The 27,186-nt window shown below is 37.3% G+C and overlaps 1 protein-coding gene across 6 annotated transcripts in view; it reads left to right on the forward strand.

Annotated features, from left to right (window-relative positions):
• PARD3B (par-3 family cell polarity regulator beta) overlaps nucleotides 1-27,186 on the forward strand; it is a 422,878-nt gene that overhangs the window by 202,707 nt on the left and 192,985 nt on the right. For 5 of the 6 annotated variants that reach the window (XR_015258893.1, XM_086750624.1, XM_086750623.1 and 2 more), the window contains 3 exons: nucleotides 12,452-12,637; nucleotides 18,860-19,030; nucleotides 22,348-22,477. Coding sequence is in view for 5 of the 6 variants with exons in the window: in XM_086750624.1 (XP_086606750.1) it covers nucleotides 12,452-12,637; nucleotides 18,860-19,030; nucleotides 22,348-22,477 (487 nt within the window). In the remaining variant the exon portion in view is untranslated. The remainder of the gene's footprint in view (nucleotides 1-12,451; nucleotides 12,638-18,859; nucleotides 19,031-22,347; nucleotides 22,478-27,186) is intronic. The other variant, XM_086750625.1, reaches the window with a different exon arrangement.

Below are 27,186 nucleotides of genomic sequence, written 5' to 3' on the forward strand. Positions count from 1 at the left end.
GCCAAATGCTGAACTGTGGGAATGGTGAGGAGTAGAATTCCATTGCACTCCTCACAAATTCTGGAAGCAAGCTTTTCCTTGGCTGCTAGTCTTTGACTTAGTCTTTGACTCTTACACGTCTCATTTTGTTTTATCTCAAGTGTTTAATTTTCACTTTTTTTTTTAAATGCCGGCATGAAACTATTTTCTCTTTTTCTGTTACATAGACAGAGGAGGACTATATCAGTGTAAAAGTGCTATCTGATACATACTCGTTTCCCCTCGAAGAAGGTCATCTCTTTGGAGCCTCTTCCTTATCTTGATTGATGGCTATACTTGACCTTTCATTAAGAAGTTCTCAGGATAAAGGAAGGACACTATTTCCTGCTTTTGTCTTGTTTTATCTCCTTTAAAGAATACAAACTACCTTCATTCTTTTCTTAAGATGCCACCTTCTTGTTTTTCCTTTTCCTTTAGACAGTTAGCAGGATCTTCTGGAGAAATCCTCCATTGTGCATCCTCACAAAACATTCCTACTGGTTGGACCTTGTTGAGTTAAGGGTGTCTGTTGCTTATGGTAGGATAAGAAGCTGAAGGGGAGTTCAGATTCTGTCATGTGAGCCTTTCCACTTGTGCTGCTGGTACCCCCTTTTTCCTGTAGTAGAACAATTGTGAAGTGTCCTAACAAAACTATTTTTGTTTTCATTTTCCTTTTTTTTATTGAGTAATCTTTAAGGAGGATAATGGCAGAATATTTTCAACCCTGTAATTGGACATTCATTGTCAGTGATTCCCAAGGCACCAAAGTTGGTCGATGTAATGCTTTGTTTAGTAACTCTTGAGCAGTAGAGTCAGTGTCTGTGTGGATCGGAGGGAAATTTTTCAGTCTGAAAGTACCATGTTATCTATTATATTTGGGATTTATTTTCTTCCACCCGCTCTTCTAAGTAAAAGTGTATTTTTTGAAAAGGCAGTTTTTTCTTGTGAGTTTTTTAAGTTATAGAACACATTACTTGGAAAATGTACTTTTTTAAATAAAAAGTATGTATTCTTCTTGTCTCTCTCCTGTTCCCACAACATTATACATTATTTTTTATTGTCCAAGTACGAATTCTCGTGGAAATCACCGTAACAGTGCATGAGCATAAAAGGCTGGAAGAATTTAAAAGCTATTTATAATTTTTACCTGATGCAATTGCCTGCTATTAAATTCTAGCCCCTACAGCAAGGATTAACTACCTTTCAAAAGATGACTTACTTATGGCTGGCATGATTGAAATCCAGAAAGTGGCCACATTTATCCTGCTGGCTTGACCTTCACTTAGATTGCTTTCTCTGAGGAAGAATGATGCGCAAGTGATGGCCCTCACAGTAACGGTGATGATATATGAATTCTAATACTGTTCTGTGTTTCTTGTTATCCCAGTCCAGTGTAGTATAATACAAATGTGCACTACTGAAATACATTAGATAATTTTATGGAACCAGCCCTTCTAAATTATAAAGCCTTTCAGTGACATCTGTTTGGTAGCTCACAGCAAAAGTGTGGATTACCATACCACTAAGCGACCAGATGTTGGTACTAACATGATGCTTGTTAGAATTCATGAGACATCTGAGAATAGTCTCGGCAATGATTAAAAAAAAATTAAAATTGGTTTAGCTTTTTTGTTTGTTTTTAGCTTTAGCCATGATACTACATTCATTGGACTAATCCTCTGCTACCTCAAAAGTTACAGTGCTGTTTTGATCAAAGAGAAGAAAAAAGCCAGCACTTTACATGTTTGTTTTTGGAAGGAAAGTCAATGGATAATCCAGTATTTTTCAAATGCTCTCACTGTGTAACATGCATGCAGAGTTTTTCTAAATACTTGGGGGTCTTGTTAATGCCTGACAATAATAGAGTAATTGCTTTTTATCGAAGTTGTTCTTGATTTGAGCAGTTCTCCAGGGACTGTAATATGAGAAGCTGTTTTCAGTAGATTCCCTGTTACCCATCGAAAGGAAAAGGAGGACAGCCTAGTAAACATGCCTGCTCCTTCCAGCTTTCTCTGGCAAAGATGCCTCTGGAACTTGGCCCTGCTAGAAAACATGCACAGAAGCACTTTTGAGCATGTTGCTCCTCTAGAACTGGGTTCCTACATTGATTTCTGGAAAGAATTTGATAGCTGCATAGGCGCAAAGCAAATCGTGATAAAGTAGTAGTGGGTTGCATTTGGTTGTGTGAGTCTGTAATAGTGTAATTTGTCTTTAGCTCGGAACAGAGCTGTGGTTTGGAGAAAGCTTGGTCTCACAAATATTTCCTCTTCAGTAAGTTAGATGAGAGCAGAGTTTGGGGGTTTTGTTACTGTGATCTGTGCTGATGAATTGCCAGCAAGTAGAAAAATATGTTCAGAGTAGCAAACCTTTACCACACCAGCCAAGAGAGAGATGTGATATGGGTGAGGATGAATCAGTGTTGCAGTCATTATTAAATTATAGGGAATTGGAGCTTAGTTACGCTAGCCCATGCAACATCTGAGAGCTGTACAGTTACATTGTTTGCACATAATGAGAGAGTAATAGAAAATTCAATCTTTGTAGTGTTGTTACCGCTTTAAAAAAAGAAAAAGAGGATCTCATGTTTTTTGGTTGGTTTTTTGTTTTTTTGGGTTTTTTTGTTTTTTTTTTTTTTTTATTTTATTTAAATTGAAGCAGATCAGTGAAGTTGCGTTTGGACTAACCACAGGCTGTCCTCCTTATTATCCAGTTAGCCAAATGTTCCCAGTAATTCATGCCAGCTGTTGACAATGTGGCAGCTGAGTAAGGAGCTGATTCCAGAACTCAGGGGAAGATCTTGATTCACTTAATTACCACAGTCTACAGAGTGGCCAGTGATTAGTGCATTCTTTAAGGTGCGTTTGGGTTTTAAACTGTGTAACACAGCTTTCTAAAGAATGGTTAATATTACAGAGAGAAACTGGCGTAACTGAACAGATTTGGATTTTTCCAGCTCTTATCTCAAAGTAAATGGAATACACATCACACTGTGGCAATCGTCCTGTTCCGTTTTGAAAATAGGGTGTTTTGATCATGTGTATTTGTTGCATCTTGTTTTTTTCTCCAGGAAAAATGTGTGACTTGAAGGTGCCATTTCTTTTAATAATGATATAAAGATCACTTACTCCCTGTTCTCTTTCTTTATCTCTGCATTGGTAAAACAAGCAAAACTACTTGAATGAGACACAGTTCTGTTGTAACCCATTCTGCACCATGACCCTATGCAATTCTTTATTCTTGCTATTTTTCATGAGTCTTTAAGATAGTGGATATGACACACACGAGCAGAGCAATGTGCCTGTTCTGCAATTTCCAGAAATAATATAGCACTGAAAATATTTTTATGACTTTTTCTTTAAGTTAGAGCACATACAAAGTGTAAGTTTTGCATATACTTTTTTGTTGTTGTTGTTTTAAAGATAGCTTTGACTTACCAGTTTCATCAGTAATCACTGTTTCTATAGTTTCTTGGCGTATTCACTGATCCCTGAAGAGTGGAGGAGGAAAGGGAACAAACCAGCATTTTTGAAACAAAAGCTAAAAAACCAAATGTTTGTAGTGTGGCAGTTGATATTTAAGTCTGAGTCTTTTTTTATGCATGTATTGTACAGTATAGAAGGAAGCAGGATGAAAGGGAAGCTCAATTAAGCATTTTTTCTACTTACCGTGTGATTAACTTTCATGTTTCAGTCTTCCCCTAGTTAATTCGTCCCACTACCTTGAAATTCTGTTCTTGAAGGAGAACTAATTCTTTGCCTGAAGTGTTTTCCTTTTTGTTTTTAATATTGAAAGCTTAATTTCTATTACTTCCTTTTAATTGTTCCTTGCCTTTTTGCGCAGGAAATAATAGGTGAAATTTAATCCTAGATGTAACCATTTTTGCACCTGTTTCTGTAGGTCAAACCAGTGAGTCTAGTGCTCAATTAACCGGAATTGGTCAAATAATTTCTGTCACAAAATGATTCCAGGAAGTACCAATTCTCTGTTGTTTTCTCTCTATTCAAAGGACAAGAGTCTATTAGGAAAAAAAAAGTCAATGTACATATATTGGATTTTAATAACATACACAAGATTCAGTTCTTGAATTGTTCTGCATAATGAAATGAAAGATATTTTGAATATGCATGGCACCTTTAATCTTGAATAACTTTATAAACAGTAGATTTTAAGTCCTATTTTTTTCCCAAGAATTTTTGAAATAAAGTGCTTAGTTTTGAGCCTGTTTATCTAAAGAGTTGGGAAGTGAGTGTAAGTTGTGTCTACACAGGTTGCATCTACACAAGTGTATCTTTTTAGAGTGAAAACATTGTGTAGTGGTTTTCAGCTTTCATTACATATTCCAAAAGATTCATTATAGCTTAGAGTAGTGGAAATTATGCACTGAGATTTCTTTGTTAGTTACTGTGCTTGTTATAGAAGTCAGTAAGAGATCACTGTTTAGAAGGAATGTGATGATCTTTCCTGTCACAGTGAACAGATGATGTGGCAAAAAGTATCCCTTTATTTATCCTGGGTTTTGGTAGGACTCCTTAACTTACCAAAGGGGAATAAATTGCTTGAATAATTAATGTATCTTTAAAAAGTTAGGAGGTAGTTTGTTTGTTTGTTTGTTTTTCATTTAAACTAGATCGAACAATATTTCAATGGCAGAATGAGCTCTCGTATGCTGTGATGTGCCAGTATAGCTACCAACATGGCGAACGTTTATTGTGCTTCTCTGTGTGATAATGGTACTCGGCCTTTCTGGGGCTGCAGAGACCTTACTGCATCTGGTCTACTATTGCTTTCTCTGTCAAGCTCATCGAAGTCTTAGGATCCATCCAGCAATTATCTGTCTTTCAGTTCTCACTCTTCCTATTTTCCAGCAGATACAAGGAACCTTAAAAAGGTGACCTGAAAACTCTAGTCAGAGCACTCATTGGCTGCAAGAAACTCTGATGGTGCTCTGCCTACTGGTAAACAAAAAGTTAGAGACAAGTAAGGGGAGAAGAGCATGACGTTACTCATACCACGAGATACTGTATTTGCTTACAGGGTTACTGCCCAAAACTCCTAAGTTGCGGAATCGTACTTCAGAGCACTGGAAAATGAAGACTCTCTACTTCATAGTCTTGGTCTCAGTTGTTGCCCAAAATTGTTTGCCAGCCCACTTTGATCTATGAAATCAGAAGTGTGTACACATCACAATAGAGGCATATCAAATCTGACTCTTAACGCACATTGAGTCTTCATATATTTTCATAGAATCATAGAATGGTTAGGGTTGGAAGGGACCTTCAAAGGTCATCTAGTCCAACCCCCCTGCAAGGAGCAGGGACATCCCTGACTGCATTTATCCAGATTTACAGTATTAGTATTTAATAAAACAAAAGTATTTGGGCAATTCTTAAATCTTACTGGCAACTTTAGTACCTTGTCATTTACAGGGATCACCAGATTTATTCCATATAGCATAAGAAAATTTTTAAAATTTTTCCTGCCTTAGAATCCATGAAAAAGATTTTCCTAGACTGACTAAGTGTAAACCGTGTGCATGCGATTTTTGAAGTAGACAAAAAAGAATTATACACTTATCGATTTGTTTACTATCCCTTTCAAATAGTAACCAATAAATTGAGTAGAGCTGGATTTGTACATCAGTGTTGTGACCTATTTGCCCAGAATATATTTTGAAAATATACAGTAACAGCAATCCTAAATTCACCCTGAAAATACCGTGCAGCCTGCCATCTTCATGAGTGATACAATTTTAGGGCATAAGTGGCAAAGGTATATTAATTGCATAAGGCTCCAGCTTCGTAGGATGCTTAAGCACATGGCTAAGCCCATATGTGGGATGAAAATGTCTGTTTGTACCCTGGGGCATACCCTGATTAAGGACTAAACTAGTTAGTTTTTTCTCCCTCTGTTTCCTACAGTTACGTAACTTAAAAGATTAAGTGAGACTGTATTTTGAAAAGCTGAAGAGCAGTGCCACACTGAATTATGAAACTCTCTTGCACAGACAAACAATTTCCATGGGTAAAACTTGCCATGGGATCTCAAATAGGCATGTCAAGCAAACTGGAGAATCTCCATTTTTGAAGTGTCCTGTGACATCAAATGGTAAACTGTGAAATGCAGTGTGTCTGCCTTGGATGAAGAGCTGAGCTGAGTTTTATCAGTTTTCAAAGCTATAATTCCAGAGAGTCTACATAATTCAAACCAGAACCATGCTATCTAATATGACACAAATTTGTGGTGTACTGTGTTAATGTAAAAAGTATCCATGTACAGTACAATATATCTCCATGGCTTTGCTATTGGCTTTTTTGTCTTAGCAGGATGTGCCATTAGTGACCATTTAGTTTTTATTGCAGTATGGAATATAGATGTTTTTAAAGAAGCCAATATGAAAACATCTATCAGAAATGCTAAAGATGAATACATGCAGCAATGGCTTCAGTTGTTTATTAAATTGTGACAAGATTACAGCAGTGCATTACCTTTGAGTATTATTTTCAAGAGCACAACTCTATATCTATTGCAAAATACAGTGTAGATTTTATAGGGAGTGAATGGCTGAGCTGTCAGCGAAGTATTTTTTAATTGTGGCTAAGCTCTTAGAAAGAACGTAGAGAATAGTGCAAATAAGGAGATATCTTATTTTCAAGCTTTTCTGCCAATAATAGTTATGTGGTGCCACAATTTAAATGCTGCTCTTTAACTTTTACAGATTTTTGCAGAAAATAATTGCAAAAGCATGTAAATGTCTTATTTCCTTCATAGGCCTTTGAAAACAACCCTCCTGGGTCTCTTGCCTTTTGCTCTCAGCTCTGAATGGCACTCCAGGGAGTTGACATCTCTTATCAGAAACGAGCAGCCAGGCAAGGGGCAGCCAGCATACTGAGAGACCATAATAGCGTATTGGTCAAGGGCATCAGACAGGTACTGAAAGGTCTCTTGTTGTGTTAAACAAATGCTATTTCCTTCCTGGCTTAAGCGGGAGCTAATTTTTTTTTTGTAAGCTTTTCTTTTGGCGAAAGAACAATAGGGATAAATAAGGCAACCTTTCCAGTGAAAGATATGCATTAGATTATCATAAAGCCAGAGATCAAAAGTGCCGTGGTCAATGAGAACAGGCGTTGTAAGATTACATAAAAAGACTAACTGAAAGTGGTGTCCCATGGTAGACAGAGGATTGACACAATATTGAGTAGATATAACCATGGACTAAGTAGAAGGGGTAAAAATACCATGCGCCATACTTTTCTCAAAGGTTACAATTCTGTTTGTACTGGTGGCTGAGCAGTTTTTCTGTGATATGACAAGAAGAGAAAGCTAAAAATATATTCTGTCTGTTCTTTAAGATACTGAGAATTTGTTGGTGAGAATTAATTATATACCAGTAAAATTTTAGGTTGTTTTAAGAATCCTTTATTAGAGCCTTTTAATTAAGAAATCAGAGACCTGAGGTACAGATGTGTTTCTAAAAATTAAATAAAATCATTGGCAGAATGTCAATTAAAGGTATCCTGAGACTCTTAGATAAAGGTTTTCCATCTGCGTTGCTGAATGTTATTTAGTACATATTTTTAGGGCTTTCTGCTCTCAAATGTAGCAAACTCCGCATTCTCTTGCCTTCATACAAACTCTTCTGAACTTTTCTGTCTGGTTTGTGGTGATTCAGTAAATGTCAGAATTGATTTTACTGAAGTTCCATGCAAATATCTCAGTAGATTAAAAGATTCCTGTCCTGATTTCCCACGTGAGAGATGGTACCTGTTTGGTTGTTTGCTCCGTTCTGTTTAACAGCTGAGTCTGGAAGGCGAGCGGAAAGATTGCCTCTTAAGTGACTTCTGACTGGTGCATTCTGGTCTGGGAGAAACCACCTAGAGAAAGAGAGGAGATTGTTCCAGGAGGGAGCTTTGCAGCAGGAGCTGAGGCTGGCAGACTCCTAGAAATAGTAGGGAATAAACATCACCAGGCTGCACAGGGGACTGGGAAGAGTGATGCACTATCTAGAGGGGACTATTGAGAGCTTGTGGCTGCTGAGGAAGCCATTGAAAGCTGACAGGCTAAGATTTAGCAAAGCTGAAGTAAGGACCTGCCCAACAAGGGCAAAGTGAGCAGTGGAGATTGGTTTTTAAGTCTTTTTTTTTTTAATAAATTTAAACTGTTTCGCTGTTAAGTATGTTTTAATACTTAAGAATTTAAAATCCCTTTTGCTCTCTTCAGTGTACTCATCTTAAAGGAAAAGTGCAGGCCAGGCCGTCTGAAAGCTCTGGCTGTCTTGAGGTCTCATCACTCGGCTCTCTGGACTTTGATTTATGTGAAGATTTCTCGTTTATCATAGTACCATTGAGTTACTTAGCCATGTCTGCAGCAGGGAATAATTGCAGTGATATACTATCATTTAATTCCTTATTTATTAAGTAAAAGTGGATGGTTTTTAAACTTAAATTAAATTTACCAGGGCTTTTGTATGATGGAATTATCTTTTTCCTAGAGAATTGTAGTGAGGAAAATAATAGTCGAAACTTATGGATTCCAAATTAGGTACTAAGGAAAGCAGAGGAAACTAAATACTGTCAAAAATTTACTATACTTCTCTGGTATCCTGCTTAATACGTCGTAATGTTTGATAGGTGCACATCCAGGCATGCAGAAAGTGATCTGGTAGAGTACTTAGCAAAAGCTAATGCATGGCATAGTTATGTTAAAGGAAGCTGGGAAATATTATAGAACATTGAACAACTCTGTTACTTTTTTTTATTGCTCTGCTTTTAGCAATTTATTTGTATTCGAATCTACAATTGGACTAATTTATACCGAAAAACTACGTGTAATACTGTTATCTTAGTAAGTTTATAGTGGGAGAGTTCTAGTGACCACCTAGTCAGTCTTTTTTTCCCCAGATATCAAGGTTTTATTTGAGACTCACTTGCATTTCCTTGCCTGCTATTTAAGTGAGATATTTCTTACATCAAAAATCATCTGCAAATAAAAAGGGGAACAGTGATACTGTAAAGTGTTTTGAAGATAATTATTATGTCCCCTTTTGGGGTTTTTTTCTTCTTGTGTTTTTTTTGTTTGTTTGTTTTTGTTTTTTAACCTGAGATTAAATAAGGTTGTTAGATTGCTGTAGATTGCTGTCCTCTGGAATCCATCCAGCTTGTTTCTTGAAGCCTAGAGCAGAGCACAGAGCAGTGCTGCTGCGGAGCCCGTGCCCACGTTGTGGAGACAGGGCTGGCATCCTGCCTCCTGCAGCCACTACTGCTCCCAGCACTGCCAAGGCCCTGGGCATGGCTGAGGGGCTGCAGCCTTGTCATCAGTGTCATGTGAGTGTCGGTGACAAAAGCAATAGTCCAAATGAGAATGGTATGGATTAGAGCAGTTGACTCAAATTCAAGCAGACTCGTCTGCCTAGTTTATCTCTTCATATATTGGCTTGAGGGACATGCATAGATCCTGTTGTCTTTGCTTTTTTACAAGTTTGTGTTAACAAATGCATGAAGTTCTTAGCCTGAAATTAATGTACATCTTGGAGCTTAAAGTAAAACAGGTAAGATCCTTCTGAGAAAGCAGGTAACAGCAAATTCAATTTTTTTTTTCTTGACAAAAATACTGTGCCACCTCTTCCTTGAAAGTTTTTTTTGCAGAATAATAGCCTTTGTGCCAGCACTTACCTTCAGCCATCTCCATTAAAAACTGATCTGAATGTGACAAATTTAGCTTTATATCAAGTCCAAGTTCTTATTGAGGTAATATTATAAAGCAATGTGTGACTGCTCTGGTAAAGGCAGGTGTGGGCACTGGGAGCTTTTATGTCCTGTGATAACAGTCCCCAGTATTGACATACAGAAGGAGCAAGAGTCTGGTGCAGGGGCATGGATTAAAGTGAAAGAATAGCAGCAGCACACAGGAACTGCTTGCCATGGCAACCAGGAAAGTAATACAAAATACTGTCCTGAAGGGCTGCAGGAGACCTCATATGTCTGGGACCTTGAGAAAAAATGTCATCTGTCCAAATCTGGAAAAGATGTGCCATTTGAATGGAGTTCTGATCTCAGAGTTCTGAATTAGCTGGTGAGAGTATGTGCATTTTGAAAAACAAAAGATTGGGCAGAAAATCTTTCTTCTAAAATCCTGATAAAGTTAAATGCAAAATGCTTATGTTAGAAGGCCAGTAATAGTGGGATTTTTCCTTACACTGATTCTTTTCAAGGAAGTCAGAGCAGGAGTGTTTACAAATTATCACTCTGTATTGTTCACAGTAGTAAGTATGAAATTGTAGGTTTTGGGGGATTATGTTCAGAATGTCTCTATATCCACAGCTAAGAAATAAAAGTGACAGATGTATAACTGAGAATTGTCTCCTTCTGGTGAACAAAGGCAAAAGCACAAATGAGTAACATAGGTACTGGAGATGAGTGCTGGCATCAAGACAATTGTCAGTGTTGGTGCCATGTCATTTGTATATTTGGCAGTTAGGCAAACTGTGTTGACTTAGGATCATGTAGTTACATTCCAGGAAGAATTTGAGCATGGTGCATATTTGGATTGAGTTTTATAGTCCTGGGTCCCTCGCTCACACAATCCCTCTCTAGCCGGTAGCTGCTTCTCACCAGTGAAAGTGCATCTGAAGTAAATTAAAGTATACTTAGTGGTCACTGTTTCTAATTTTTTGTTGCATCAGGATAATAATTTCTCCTCTTAGTTCTCTGATCATACTTCTTTTTGATCAGATAGCGTAATAGATGAATATATGAGACTACTCTGGCTGCTGAGAAAACATCTACTGCTGGCACCTTTGCTGACAATTGCTTTGATACTGTATGTACTGCAGCTTAGACCCTGGACACCATCCTTCGTTAGGTGAAAGGAGGATTGGCCCAGTTACTGCACTCCTCCTTGCATGTAGCCTCTACTTGATTATTTAACGTAAGACTTGGACACCCTTAAAGCAGCCCGTAGTTGTCTGTGTATTTTCTTTTCATCATTTTTTTTTCTATCAATTTTTTAACACTTCTGTTACAAAGAACAGAAAATGTCCAAACGACAAGAAACATAGACTGATTAATTGTCTTGGAGTTATATGGAGAACGAAGAGTAGAATCGAGTCATAGAATAGAATCAGAGAATAGTTTGGGTTGGAAGGGACCTTTTAAAGGAGCAGGGATACCTTCAACCAGATCAGGTTGCTCAGAGCCCCGTCCAAGCTGGCCTTGAATGTTTCCAGGGATGGGGCATCCACAGGTTCTCTGGGCAACCTGTGCCAGTGTTCCACCACTCTCATTGTAAACATGTTTTTCCTTATATCAAGTCTGAATCTACCTCCCTTTATTTTAAAACCATTATCCTTTGTCCTATCGCAACAGGCCCTGCTGAAGGGCTTCTCCCCGTCTTTCTCATAAGCCCCCTTTAGGTACTGGAAGGCCTCGTCCTCTTCTCCAGGCTGAACAGCCCCAACTCTCTCAGCCTGTCCTTATAAGAGAGGTGCTCCAGCCCTCTTATGACCTTCATGGTCTCCTCGGGACTCTCTCCAATATGTCAGTGTCCTTCTTATGTTGGGGGTCCGGAGCTGGAATAAAATCAGATGTGATGTATAAGGTCTTTTCCACTAATACCTTCTATGAATACTTTACTCCATAGTAGGTTTCCTTGTCCTGGTTTTATTTCTGTAGAATGCCAGTATGAGTATTTCAGGCAAGAATTTGATTTTTATTTAATTTCATGATTCTAACCTGCTTTTAAAAAAACAAACAACCCTACAAAACTGCAGATACAGTATACAGTAAAAGAAAGTTCTTTCTGACCTTCCCTAGCTGTGTATACAAGAGTTGACTTGAGTTCTAGTCTAGGAAAAAACTTGGGATCAACCTATACTAGAAGGAAAAAAAAACCCTAAACCTCTATGGAATAAAAGTATGTACAAAGGGAGTTAGTGCAGAGTAAGTTACTGCGTTTTCAATTCCCACCCTTGCTTTTGTTACACCAGCCTTCCCTCTGTAGACAGGTTTAAGGGAATAATAATTTTTTAAGGATGAAACTCAATTTTCAGAGGGGAATAGGATTTAACAGTACAACTATCATTACAATTTGTGAGCTGCGTGTAAGATGTTAAGAGTTTTATGGCTTACATTTTTAATGCAGCTGTGTTTGAAATAAATGTCTTTTTATATTCTGCTGCAACATCAGTTTTATATCGTGGAACTAAGTTATTTTACCTTCTATTTTGACATATTTGTAGATATCATTAAAAACAACATTTTAAGCCAGATCATGTGACAAAATGTCAGCTGAATGCATTGTTGGTTATAAGACTGGTTCTTCAAACTACTTTCTGGAAAAGAGAACTATTTCTTGTTATGTGAACCTATAGATGGAACTAGTTTATGCATTGTCTCTGCCCCCTTTTCACTCATATTTTCATCCTTGTTTTCTCCAACAGAAAGGAGAGCCAAACTGCAGTATTCTTTCTCCAGAAACCACAGAGCAGCTGACCTTTGAGATTCCTCTGAACGATTCTGGCTCTGCTGGACTTGGTGTGAGCTTAAAAGGCAACAAATCTCGGGAGACTGGAGCTGATCTTGGGATTTTCATCAAATCTGTTATTCACGGAGGTGCTGCTTTTAAGGTATGGAAGAAAAACATCAGACAATGACTGTGTTAGAATTCCGATGTTTCTGTTTTGAATACTGATTCTCACTTGGTAAGCGTTCTAGGATCAAATACCTTTTTGTCACTCATTCCTTTAGGTGAACTGCAAATCTGCTAATGTTTTGTCCCAGGATTCTGATGTCTTGTGTGGTAGAGTTTGCCACAAGGAATATTAATTGATGGAAACCTTGGAGGGACATTTGTATGGTGCAGGAAATAGGGAAGGGAGAGAAGGCTCAGGGTGTGTGGGTAAGAGAAGAGGCTGCTTCCCAGCTTCCCCACAGCCCACAGAAGTACATGGGAAAGTTTGCGTGCTGCTAAGCTCAGTAACAGAGAAATTAGACATCTACATTTGTTGTCTACCTCCACTGCTTTTGGTCCTCCCAAAGTGATACAGGCAGACTCATAATAAGCAATCAAGAGACAAACTTCTTTACAAGAATTGGAAATTGACAGTTCTGTGAGGTTAAGGATTGTGTGTTTAATTTAAGCTGTAAATAAAAAGCTAGCTCATAATTTTCTTTCTTTTTTTTTTAATTAAAAATATTTTTTACCATTGTAGTAAAAATGCTGAGCCTGGCATCAGTTGTGCAGAAGTTACCAATTTTTCCTCAGGTGCATTGAATTGGTAATATTAAATTGGTAAATGACAGTATTAAGAATTGTTCTCCTCCCTCTAAGGACTATGCAAGGACTGTTGTATGTTTTTATGATTAAAAAGTATTTGAATTATTTTCTAATCTTTGGGAAATCTGTTGACTGCATTTTTTTTCCCAAATAAAACTTGAAAAGGTAACTTTCTTGAAATTAGAAACAAGTCTTAATCTTTCAGGGCTAGTATGTTTAACTGTTGTGGATCCATAATTTTTTTTCTCTTGTGTTATCTCAGCAATTCCTTGCAGTTCTGTTTTCTGTAAGAACACCTTTTAATTCAGTGTATGTAAATTCCTCTACTGACATCAGTCTGCTGAGTAAGACAATTCACAGCATTAAAAGGTCCATGATCATCTATTTACAGCAGCTGGTAAATAGCAATAATCAAAGATTTAGCTTTGATGTCAGTGTTTAATGCTTCCCTGCTTCTGTTATTTACCTGTCCTAGTCCCACAGTTATTTCAAAGCTTGGATCTTCTCAAGTATAACTGAGCCTGGTACATGCAGTTCAGATCACTGTCCGTGGTTAACTGGGAGCCAAATTGACAAGTAAGCAAGCTCATCTACTTGCTGTATATCAGAAATGAGTTAAGGTATGATTGGCCAAATTAGGGCTGAACAAACTCAATTTATGTGCGTGTCTGCTACGGAGTACAGCTCATTTTACTGTGAAGACGATGCTGCCCTCCTTGCTTTCCCAGTTCTGTGTTCCCTCAGTAGTTGTCCACACCAGTTGCAGTGACAGTGTATATTGCCACGAATAAACTCATTCTTTTGAATAGCAAAGCTTGTGGAGCCATATTGTGGCATCGTTAGTGGGCTGGCTACCTGACTTGTCACATCTTAGACACATGAGATAAACCTTTCTAGCTCTGTATGTTTACCACTCTCTATTCTCCCCTAGTTACTCACTCCAGAACAGTTAGTTTTGGCTTCAGGAGTCTGCAGACTAATGAAGCAGGACTTCTGTGATCATGCCTATGTAAATGGACAACTGGCACAGTTAATCACCGTGACTGGAAGATTTTTTTGTTTTGTGATAACCTGTGGTCCCATGACCTGTTCTCTATTCTACCTGGTTATAACCCTTTCACCAATTAGAACTGTGTAGCAGTAGATCTGAGTGTAGGCTCCAGAGCAAATGAGAGAGCGCCTCGGCTACTAGCTTCAACCAGAGCTGTTCAGAGAATCCTTCCTATGTGTTTTATACAGTTATTCACAGAATGCAGTCATTTTGGCAGTGGCTTAAGAACCACAGTTTACTGTTGCATATGCATGGAGAACAGCTGTCTTTCTCCTGTCTAATGACCTTTATATAGAACAAAACATAATCACTGGGTATTAACAATTAATAAAATTTCTTGTATCAAGTTAAAAAGTGTGCACATATTTGTGTATAAATATTTAAAGATGTCCTTATTGTCCTTATTTTAACTGTCTTGTTGTAGCAGGTTTTTAAATAAAAAGCCTTTCTTTCCAGCTGGTGGTTGTCCAGAGCATTTTCCCATGCTATTCATTGTAACTCTCTGAGACAGAGTATTATGGATTTTAGACATGTGCATTTGCTTTTCAGTGTACAAAATCTTATTCGGAAGCTATCACAGGAGGAAATCATAATGCTTGCTGACATGAGAATTCTCTCACTATTTCTCCCTTCTGCATTTAGAGTTTAAAATTTGTTCTGATTTTGTTACATCATGCTAATATAAGGGAGAGCTTTATCCCCTGCCTATACAGTCACCACGTGTCTTCAAAAGAAGACATGTAATACATTGATCTTCAACACATCTGTTTCACTACTGAAGCAAATGTCAGTCCTTCTAATGCTGTATAAAGATTTTGATATATTAATTTTTTTTTTCACCAGTGTATTTTTTTAGAATGAAGAGTTACGTATGAGATGCAGACAAGTTAGTTGGTTACTGTTATCCATTATTGGTCTGAACCAAAGGTCTGAAGAGAGACCAGCATTTTTTAGTGTCTTTCAAAACATTAACACATTTATCTAGCTCTGATGTGTCAGTGGCATTGCAAAGTCCAGTAAGGAGTTATAAAAAAAACATAAGGAAAAATTGAATCTTTAATCCATCCTTTATGGGTTTTTTGGTCCTAGCTAAAGATTTTAGAAAATATTGGTGCATCTTGCATCATACATACTGCAGTAAGGCTCAGTGCCTATTTACTGCTCTTGCTACAAAACCAAACGAGGTAAAAATGCCTCAGTGTTCTTTGCTGGTATTCTAACGCTGTATCCTGCAGGAATAAAAACAGTTGCTTTTCCTCATTGAATCGTTATGTCCCTTTTTAACTTCGTTGTGTAATTTTTGAAGTGTCTACGTTTCATCATCCCTAAGACAACAAGGTTACTAGAATACTTGATATTTGTAGTCACATAGAGCCTTTCATGTGAAGAGAACGAACATTTACTGAGATTAAATGCATCATCTTTCCCCATAACTTTAGGGATTTCAGCCTTGTTCGTCTCGAGACATCTTGGCTTTTCACTTGTGATGCATTCCTGATGATCAGGTACTTGCTGTCTACTGTAGCTGAAATGCAGCAGAGCCATTATTAGAAATAATTGAGTATTTTCTGTGTGTGTATTTGTTCACATCAAACATGGTGTAGCCTGAACCTCCTCGGGGCTTCTGAGTGCTGTTGCCGTAAACATTGCTTGTTGTGTGGATGGGGAAACTGGATGATTCCAGTAAATGCCATCAAGAAATTCCTCCTGAGAGAAATGTCATTGATGTGATAAGGGGAATAACTAAGTGTGCTTTGATTAAAAACATAGGCCCATGAGGAACATGGTATCGTATCTCCCTGCTCTGCTGTAAAAAGCATGAGAGTCTTGTGACTGACTGTCTGATGTGGTAGCCATGCGATGGCAGGTTCTACTCCTTGCTGTAAGTCTCCATTTAAAAAAAAAAACAGCATTTTTTTGAGTAAGCAAAGGAACAGTAACTTCACCCTTTATTACAATACCTCACTTGCAGTTGCAGATATGGCATTTGGAAACTGTTTTGCTGAAATGCCAAATGTTGTTTTTCTACTCAGAAGCCACAAAGAAGCCTACCTTTCAGAGATTAAAGAAAAAAGTGTTAAAACAACATTTAGCTTGTTTGGAGCCAAGCAGATTGTCTTGCAGTTCAGGTTCTAAACCAGGCCATAGCACCAGTGATGTGAAAATCTGTGTTTGGAAAATGTTTAGACATTGGGATTTTTTTTTTTTTTCCAGTCCTTAAAATACCAAAAGGTTTTTCTGTGAAATAGTTTCTACCTGAGCATGTGTGAAAGCAGTGTTCAGCTGTCTTCCAGCCTGCCCTGTACAGGTGACTTAGCAAGTGTAGTTGATCAGCATTTATAAAGCACACACACCTTTTTTTCTCTGATCATAGTTGAAGTGTTGAATTCAAGTTGAATTTTGCAGTTACGTGGAGCATGTGAAAGAGTGGGAAGAAGAGAGATGCATCAAAAGAAGTTCTTTAAGAACTGACATTATTAAAATATAAATAAATACCAAGTCTCATACAAAAGTATTACAAGGCAAATTAAAAATCAGGCCAATTCAGAGCTTTCTGAGTCTGCAGCAATTCATTTAAAAATATGCATTGTTTTCAGGACAGCTGCATAGTCAACAGATGTAGTCATGACAAGATACATTTGACATTGTATTTGTATGTACTTCAGTAAAAAGCTTTAACGGATATTTAGACATGGGTGTTTATCCCAGAAAGGAAGAAAGTAATCCAAGAACCTATGGGACCACAGGAGACACAAGGACCTGTAGAAGTTTTTAAGTCTTGCAGAAACTCAAAAAAAAAAAAAAAATTTTTTTTTCTTCAAACTCCTGTTACCATGAATGGCTCCATTCATTTCAGTAAATTTTGATAGAACACAAAGGAATTGCAACATGTGCAAATAATAAAACTCCCTGTTCAACAATGTTAACTCTTCTCTCCCTAAACTTTAGCGTATGTGGTGGCGTCATCTTGTATGTAGAGAAAGGGTGTGGTTGACCTATTGGCTTTGGCTGTATGTAAATTTATATTGGCATGAAACATTCAGCAGAGAGGCGGGAGAGGTTTCAGTGTCGTTTCCAAATGGCGTTGCTGTTTCCTGTCCTCCATTCCCATACCCTCCCCAGAAAAGTTTTATTTCTCTCCATTTTCCTTCACTGAGTGACTCATCTCCCAATTCTGGTTTCCATGCTTCCGTCCCTCTCAGTTTATTTTGGGTTCTGGTATATGCTGCTGTTCTTCAGCTCTCTGGCTATTCATACTCTGCTGTGGTAATGGTGATACCCAGTTCCAACAAAAATAACAGTTAAGAAAGTTGGGTTTGTTGCAGCTACTGTAACTCACTTGGGCACAAATGACTTAGACTTGGTAGCAATACCAGAATAGTTAATTGAATGTCTTAGTGATAGAAAACATAAAAATCAAAAAAGTATGTCTCTTCTGGATTACTCAGATGCATGAAATATGTAAACAGTTCAGACAGATGCCTTAGGAAGAGTGTGTAATGTGCCTGTGAATCTGATTAATTTTAACCAAGCAATGTATTTCTGTGCAAGTTCCCTGCTGTTCTTTCTTCACTGCCCTCCTATATCGGATGTCTTCAGTTTCTTCCTTTCTCTTCTTTCTCTTGAGGTCTGATGCCAACCTGATAATTGTGAATTTAACAAGCTTCAAAAGAATCTCTTGTTCCTTAATTAAATAGACCTTATTTTCTTGTTAGAGAGAAAAGTCCATGGCACATGCTTTTATGAAAAGAAATAAATCACAGATAATAACGATAACAGCAATAGGACTCCTAAATCACAAAATAGCAGTGTCCACAATTTTATTACACCCACAAATGTTGGTTAACCTTGGCAATGTAACTGAATTACTTTTTTCAAAGCATAGGCTACTTGATATCGTTCAACCCGAATTTTGTTATTGGTAGCAGGTTTGGATGTTAAAATACATGGTTGGCATTAATTAAAATAAGGATGCTTAAGTCTTAATGACCGTTCTGAACTGAGAACACTACCCCATATGGTGGCATGGTAACTGTGACAAGATAGACACTACTGAGACTATAAGACAAACTTTTTGGAGCTGTTTCGTACCAGACCCTAATAGCAGATAATAATGCATGGAAAATATATTGCAGTGCTCCTTCGTGACTGCAGTGCAGATACTAACACCTATGGTGTGGCTCCTTTGAACTAACCAAAAGCTGCTTTTCTTGTTTTCTTTTTAGAACTGATACAAATTAAATTGTACATGCAAGAAAACAGCAGTGTGTGCATGCACTTCTATGTTTTTAATTGCCCTATGAACTCTTCCCAAAATGTAGTAAATGCAGGGGAAAAAATGGTCGATTAATGGACACAAAGATTTTCTTTTTAAAGACCTGGTACTATGCATCTCTTGTTTCTTAAATTTTAGAGTGCAATGTCTGATTGTCTGCAGCTTGCTTTCCTGTATCTAGCACTTCTGCCTAATAATTCTTGTTTTTTTAAAAAATATTTTGGTTTTTGTTTTTTTGCTTGTAGGATGGTCGTTTGCGTGTAAATGATCAGCTTGTTGCAGTAAATGGGGAGTCGCTTCTGGGCAAGTCAAACCATGAGGCTATGGAAACACTGAGGCGCTCCATGTCCATGGAGGGGAACATTCGTGGGAGGATCCAGCTGGTGGTTCTGCGGAGACTGGAAGTGCAGACAGAGGTGAAGCAGTAAATGCATTTATTAGTTAAATGTCTTTCCAGTCCCAATTTTTTTTTTTTGCATACAAGAGATAATGGCTAAAGACTTGGTCACAGAGAGCTCCTCGTGGCAGAATGAGTTCTTGACTTTCTGTACTCAGGATTCACAGTGTTTCTGGTTGATGTCTTCTCATCTTGCTGTTGTTGTTGAGACCAGGCTAAACATTGCCTCTTATTTTAAATTGACAATATTAGAACAAAAGCAAATGTGGTACCAAAAAGGATTAATTTAGGATTAAAAGTGTTGATGTAGTTTCGACTATCTGCTACCTCCCCAAGGCATTACCTGGGATACAGACAATTTCATTTCTTTTGATTTCATTTGCTGTCATGAACAGTGACCTTAATGTCTTAGTGTGACTTGGATTTTACTTCACTCTTGCTTTTTCAGTTTTGTTAGTATTTTAATTCGCTCCACTTTTTTGTGTGTGTGTTTACTTCTGGTCCTGTCCTATCCTATCCTCCCACCTTTTTTTTTTTTTTTTCTAACCTTTAAGGAATTAATATTTAACTTTCCCATGTCAGATGAAGGATGGGTTTCTGTGTTGATTATCATAAAACTTGCTGAAGTAAAGTAACAAAATAACTGTTAAAATTTCTTTCTTCTCATATGTTTTCTAGACCTTATATAAACTGATGTTTGCCAGTCACCTCTTATTTTGAGAAGGATTGGTTTTGTGATCTCTCTTACTCTCTTTCTTTCATGCACATATGCACACTCTTTCTTCATCTTTACATAGATAATATATACCTATGTATACTGGCTGCCCTTACTACTCACCACAGTTTTAATTTTCACCCTTGAATAAATATTTTAATAGTTTTTCAACATCTGTACAGTTCTTTAAAATAAAAATACATACAAGTGTATTTGTGGTGTAAAAGGTTGTAATAGGTCCCGTTACAAAACTCCAAGAGATGTTGTCACGTTTCTTATTTAATAAGCATTGCTGGAACATTTTAAAATATTAAGAACAATAATGTTTGTGGATGTATTTACATAAAATATCAGAGGAGGGAAAAGAATGCAGCTATCTTATAGTATAATTAACACTTTAACATTTTCCTGATAATTTTCTATTTGATTTCCTACCACCATGATTGATTCAATAATAGATTCAGAGGTAGATTACTTTCCATTGTGCTCTAAATTTTTGGGAGGACATTTTGCAAAAGCCTCACTGATGTCAATCGTGCCAGGAAAATATGAAAAATATTCATTAGCAATTCTGGAATACATTAGAGGAAAACACATTTTTGCTTTCCTTTCCTATGTGACATGGTATTATGCTGTAAGGAAGAATTATAAAGTGTGTTATATTTATTGTGTTCTCTTGTGACATAAGAAAGATAGCTCACCTTTAAATAAAGATCACTCCTGCAAGTTTTCTTCATTTAACAAAAGCCAGAATTTTCTCTAAAAAAAAATTAGTCAAACATCAGATTGACCTAATAAAAGTATGAAGCTGCTTTTTATATTTAAGTGTATAGTTTTATATATTATCCAGATGTATGAAAGAGGTAAATAATGTCAACTCATGCCCTGTGAAGAATGCATAATAAGGTCTTGATTGGATCAAATTCATTTTAGACAGGAATAAATTTTTATAGGGTAGTGTTTAGGTTCAATTGTAATTCCATTTGAGTCTGGAGACCGTAGCAGAAATGGGTTGCTGGCCATTCTTTCCTTTCCCCAAACCAGCTTCGTGAGTACTGCAGCTCAGCTTGGTAGGAGGAAGCCACGTTTGGAAATGCATTATGGTTTTTATTGGTCAGGACACTAATGGAGGTCTTCCATGACAGCCATGTTTTATAAGCTGAGTACTCTAATTAGGTTGGTTACTGATCAGTTGTTGGGATATTGATTGTGTCGTTTATCAAAGAGCTGGAAAAGCAGATTTGTTGTTGCTGTTAATTTAAGGCTCCCTATACCACTGGGTACAATGCAGTAGAAGTTTGAAGGTTGCAAGGCTTAATTTAGCTAGCACTATCCATGAGAAAGTAGTAACTGTGGACCTGTGACATAAGGAATCTTATGGAAACTAAAGAATTTCCAGTAACAAGAAAAAAACATAATTGTTGGTGGCTATGTGGTTTGTATGTTTGCGTACAGAGGCTGAAAAAAGCCTTTTGAAATGGCTCCTGCTGCACTGAGGAGAAGGAGAGAATGTTATGTGTGCTGCCTGCCCACTCAGGCTCTGTTTGTAGCCGTACTGTCACCGTGAGAATCTCAGCATTTTTTCATATTTTATTATTATTAATTTTCATTAGTATTATTCTAGCATTATTGTATTACCATTTTTATTATTTTATTTTTAATTATTATTTTATTATTATTAAGCTTGAAAGGCAGGTTGCAAGGTGATGCACCTTGCTGTCCTTTCTTATGCATTGGTTTGTAGGCAATCCCGTGCCAATGCGTTAAAGCTCTTGTATCATTTTACAAAGAAATTATATGGGTTAGATACATGCATTTTTTCTGTAGATGTGACTATGAAATTTAAGGAATTACATATTTAGTGTAACATTTGCTGGCATAATAAACATGTACTTTAAGAATAGAAGCCACTTGGAAGACCCTTCAAAAACAGATATAAAATCACAGAAACTAAAAAGGTTATTTTGAAAACTAGCCATAATATTCCCCTGTGTGGGTTTTCTGTTTTCCCTGAATAACGAGCACAGAAACGTCTTTCTGGGTCTGTACCAGTTTTAGAAACTGATTTTTTTTTTTTCTTTTTTTCTCTTGAGCAACTGCTCAGGAGAATAAATTAGGCAAAAAGAAAAGCTGACTAGAGGTGTGACAGGAGTTTGTTTAGTTGCTAGCCAGAAGACCTGCGTCTGGGAGTTTGGTGTAACTCCTTACTTGCAAAACTGCACTTGTGTGTGATCATGCGAACATATGCACTCAGTCTCTGAGAGAAGGGAACCAGCTGGCTGGCAGAGAAATACCATTGGCATTGCCCGTGTTCTTGTGTTGACAATGTCACAAGCTGCCCTCCCAGATGGAGAATTTGAATGAAGCCAGTTGTGGGTCATTAAAAAACAGTCTTACTTTTGTGCATCATTCCTTAGTGATTGTTATTGCTTAGATATTGCCTTATTTCATGGTCAGCAGAAACAGATAGTAGTTTGGAAAATATCTTTCAATTTTCTAATTTGAAAGGAAGCAAGGTACAGCTATACAATGTATTTGTGCACTGTCTGTAGTGATGACTGATCTGCATTGTTGAATGTTTAGTTTTTTGTTACAATGTATGGTTTCTGTTTTTCCCTTAGGAACGCTCAGACCAGGGAGTCTTTCAAAAATCAACCTTTGACGGGAGTCATAACTTCGCATCTGCTTCCCGACGCAATGATACTATTCTTCAGCAATTTGTATCGTGCAGTCCTCAGGAAAGAATAAAAGGTAGTCTCTAGATGTCCTTCTCTGAGCTAAAAGAAAGTGCTTTGTGGTTGTTTGTTTGTTTGTTTGGGTTTTTTTTTGTTTTGTTTTTTAATTTTTTCTTAAATCCACAGCCACTAGAAAAGCAGTTAATTAGAGTAAGTGCACACTATGTTACTTGGAGGCTTGAAGATCCAGCGAGGGTGGGAGAGCTGACTCAGAAGTTGTGAATGAGATTCCTGGCACAAATTCCAGTTTAAGTAACAGTTTATAGCTTGCTGCCCCAACACGTAAGGTTGGATAAAAAACAAATGATGAGTGCAAAATATATGTTGTCAAAATGTTTATTTTCTATATATCTTTAATGAGTACAATGATTTTTCCATTGAATTATTAGATTATGTCCCACGTTATGATAAGCTAAATGAATTTATACAAAAGTATTATATTCATAAAGTACACTTGCTTATTTTAGACTTAAAGGTAAAATTTTTTTCAGGGGTTAGAAATATTTCCTTAATTTACAAATTGGAATTATATTAATGAACTCATAAAAAAAATTAGATAGTCGTGTACATTGTACAAAGAAAACCTACATGTGTGAGCATATGCAAGCATCTTTCATTTCTGATGGCATACTGTATTAATAATCTGTCCAATGTGCACCTAACTCAGAAAGACAGTAGTTATTTGAAAAGCTTAGGTACTTGAGATGGTCTTGACCTGTATCCTTTTAAGTATACTCTTTTCCTTCAAGCCAAGCATATACTTAAATACCTTCCAGTAGGAAAAAAAAGATTTTTCTTTGATGTAGTTGAATTATCCATGATTTTTCCCACTTCCCTAGACAACTGTGGAATCTGAGTGGCCTGCAAAATTAATTTCATAGGCTACTCTGATGAGTATGATGAGTAAGACAGTGTGGAGTACTTCTAACCAAAACCAAAGAGCCCATATCTGTAAAGCTCAAGAGAAACTCCCATGTAATTCAGGGGTGAATCATTTGTGTTGGCTTAAATATTTTGACAATGTGACTCCAGGCAAAGAATTAGATATAGACTCAAGCATTATAAGTATTTAAAGATCAGATCCTTTTGTTTACATCTACCTTATATTCCTCTTGTATGGAATTTGTGCCGATTCTGTAGTTACAGGAAAAAAGGGTCATCCTCAGAGCTAGCCTGCCCTGTAGAGTTAGCTGTTGCCAAAGGATCAGAAAACAGCAAGTACTTTTAAACACTTCCTTTAAAAACATATAAGCAGATGATTCTGCAGCTACAATCCAAAAATGATGATGACTAGTGTGCAGCTCATTCATAAAATTGTTTCCAATAGATATCTCTTTAATTAAAGAATGATGATAATAAGAAGGCATTATAAAAAAATTTGATGGCCTCAGAAGAGAAAGTGTGCAGGATGTGGAAAGGATGCTCCAGAGTGCTGCTGAGGGCTGTTGTCGGGGGTGGGTTTGGCATGGCTGGGGCCTCCCAGCCATGCCCTGGTGGGAGCAGTTTGGAATTGGAGTCACTAGACAACAGATGATGATGATGTTTGTAGCACTTTACTAGAAGTATCATTGTATTGCGATTTCTGCTGAAGATGAGTAAAATTTAAGTGATTTTAATGAAGAACTGCACAGGCACTTTCAGCAGCACAGTGTCTGCAGTAGGGCTCCAATCTGAATTTTTTTTGTGAAAGACACTTTGGGCTTACAGTAGTCCAGCACACTGGAGAAATATTTCTCTAATTTTGAAGTCATAGTATTAATTATTATTGAGCTTTCCATATGAGCCTGTCACTTATTTCCAGTCACTGCCTCAAAATTTTTTTCTGTATTGTTTCCTATCAAATTTTGTCCTCAGTCCATCAAGGCATCTGTAAAGGGAAAATGCCACACCTATGCACAGCTCTGATTTAACTCGGTCAGGAACTTTCGGTTTTATGTCCTTTTAAGGATGTGAGTCTCAGAGATGGGAAGCTTCTTGTGAAAAACGGGAACAGTCACTTGTATGTTCTTACGTTTTACTATCCAGATTCTGGATGTGGAAGTCCAGATGGTACGTTTTTACAAAGAATAATAAAACATAGAAGATATTTTTAACATAATACAGGATCTAATGTAAGAATTTAATGACAGGAGTTGTATTACATTTAATAAAATGTCACTTTTTCAATTAATGTTTTCCAATAAGTTATTTCCAGTATCATTCACTACTACCAATAAAATTTTTATAAAAGCTCAGCAAAAATACACTGAAGCTTGGCCTGCTAATATTGCTGTCTGTTTTAAGAGTATTTTTTATTATACATGAGCCAGAAAACCTGATGTCTGGGGAAAAGTGGTTATAGCCAAAACATTACATTTTGTCTTGCCTGTGGATATTTAAATAAAGGGGGAGGGGATCCAATATCGAAATGCCAGTGCTTGTTCTATTTTTGCATGAATAATACTTGCTGCCTTCAGGTCTTCACTTCTTTTGCTGCCAAGCTGTTGCACAGATTTGGTGGTTTTTAGAACAACCTCTTTGAGAAATGATACTTCAGAGCCAGCAGCTTTACATTTCTGATGTTGAAAGATTACTGGTATGTGTTTCATTAGAGGTTCTTACTTATTTCTTATAACCTTATGTTACATACAGTTATAGGGGAAATGCTGTCATCTCTGGTTAAATAGTAGAATAATCATAAACTCTCTCTACTACCACAGACTGCAGCATCTTCATGGTTTTACAAGAATCCTTGTTTTTATACAAGTGTGATAATATCAAGGTAGAAAATTAAGAAGTGAAATTTTAAATTAATCTTTAAATACGTGGTTTAAAACATTACATTTATATGACAGACTGTTTAATATCTGAAAATTCAGTATATTTTGTTCAGTGGCTTAGCTGTTCCTCTGACCACTCTGGATCTGTTAAGATCATTTCCTGAGGTCTTGAAAATGGAGCCAGTGACTGCCTCTAAGGTTAAATGCTAGCACTGTTTTGCTCCTGCTCTCTTTTGCTGGGAGCTTTAGTCCCTTGTGATCATTTCTGATTTGCTCAGGAAGTCTGACATCTTTCTGTGTGTACCATTTGTGTACTGCAAGAAAAATGCCAGTGGTAACCAGTCACTGAACAGCCTTTGTGAAATGACTTATCAATTACTGTGAATTAAAGTTAAAATAATGCATAATGTCTCTGGCTCTGGCTATCAGAGGCTGCTCAAAGAGGGTAAAGCACAGTGTAGGGTGTGATGTGATCTTTTTCTCCCCCTGCCTTTCATCAGGCATCTGTTTCCTAATTTGGGTAGTCGGGGTAGCCAGTGCTTTAGAGACTTCCTAAATCAGAGGTTCTGTCTGAATCATTGTGCTATTGGTACCTCTCTAAATCTTGGTCCATTTCTTAATATTTTTTTTAAAAACTGGTTTCCAAAAAATCCTCATGGCAATGAGTTCCATGATTTAATTGCACAGGAAAAACTACTACTGTGTATTTGTTGTATTGTTGTAGGTGCGTTACTTGATAGTTACATTGAGTGTCTTCTAGTTACTCTGTATGAGACAGTCAGTGAGAGCTTGTTTTTCACCTTATGGCTTCCACCTCACTCATAGATTCTTCTTGTATCCCCTTTTTATTGCTTGTTATTCTAAAACAAAGAATCCTTGTCTGTGTTCCTTGTAGGAATGTTGCTACATGCGTCCAACTACCCTTGCTGCCTTTTCAATGTGTTTCTGAATTATAGAATCATAGAATGGTTAGGGTTGGAAGGGACCTTCAAAGGTCATCTAGTCCAACCCCCCTGCAAGGAGCAGGGACATCCCTGACTAGGTCAGGTTGCTCAGAGCCTCATCCAGCCTGGCCTTGAACTTTTCCAGGGATGGGGCCTCCACCACCTTTCTGGGCAACCTGTTCCAGTGTTCTATAACTTGCATCGTAAAAAAATTTTTCCTAGTTTCTAATCTAAATCTACCCCCCTCTATTTTAAAACGATTACCTCTCGTCCTAAAACCATTACCTCTCGTCCTAAAACTATAACGTCCTATATTGCATCCTCTTTCAGATAGCAAGAATAAAACCTTAGAAACTATCTGAAAACTAGGCACATCATTAACTCTGAGTTCTTGAGTTTTTGGACTTTTCTTAAGGCTCTATGTCTGTTTCCTTTTGACTTCACTAAACATACATACTCAAAGAATGATCCAGTGCACTTTTGTTGTATTGTTCCAGAGCGGTAATTGCTGAAGTAATAGCCTGTGTGTATGTGTCACGAGTTTTCCCTTAATCCCATGTGCATTACTTTGCAGTCACTGGTAGGGAATTTCACCTGCGTTTCCTACTTACTTATGTCCTGCAGTCTTCTTGCAGAGCTTCATAGTCTGCTTATTTTTGGTGATTCTGAGTGTTTTTACATGAGTAACGGTTTTCATCTTCCGATTTATCTCTCAAATAATTTAATTACATTGAGCAGTACAAGTTTCCCTTTGTTCTGTTTATTGTGAGAACTTGCCATTTACTCGTGTTTCCTGCCCTTAAATTGCAGCCTTAGTGACTGTAAAGCAAGAAGCCAGTGTGCATCTGTCTTATGTGTCTATATGCATACCTGTTTTCTGCGTCAGACTGGCAATCTCTATTTTTTTAAGGTCTCGTTAGAATTTTTCTCCTCATCTGCTCATCTTCACTTTCTTCTGATGATGTTCTCACTTTTCCCAAGATACAGAGTTTGAACTATTTATCTTTCTGATCTTTAGGAGA

This window comes from Chlamydotis macqueenii, chromosome 6 (genome assembly GCF_036417535.1).
Source record: "Chlamydotis macqueenii isolate bChlMac1 chromosome 6, bChlMac1.mat, whole genome shotgun sequence".
Lineage (NCBI taxonomy): Eukaryota > Metazoa > Chordata > Aves > Otidiformes > Otididae > Chlamydotis > Chlamydotis macqueenii.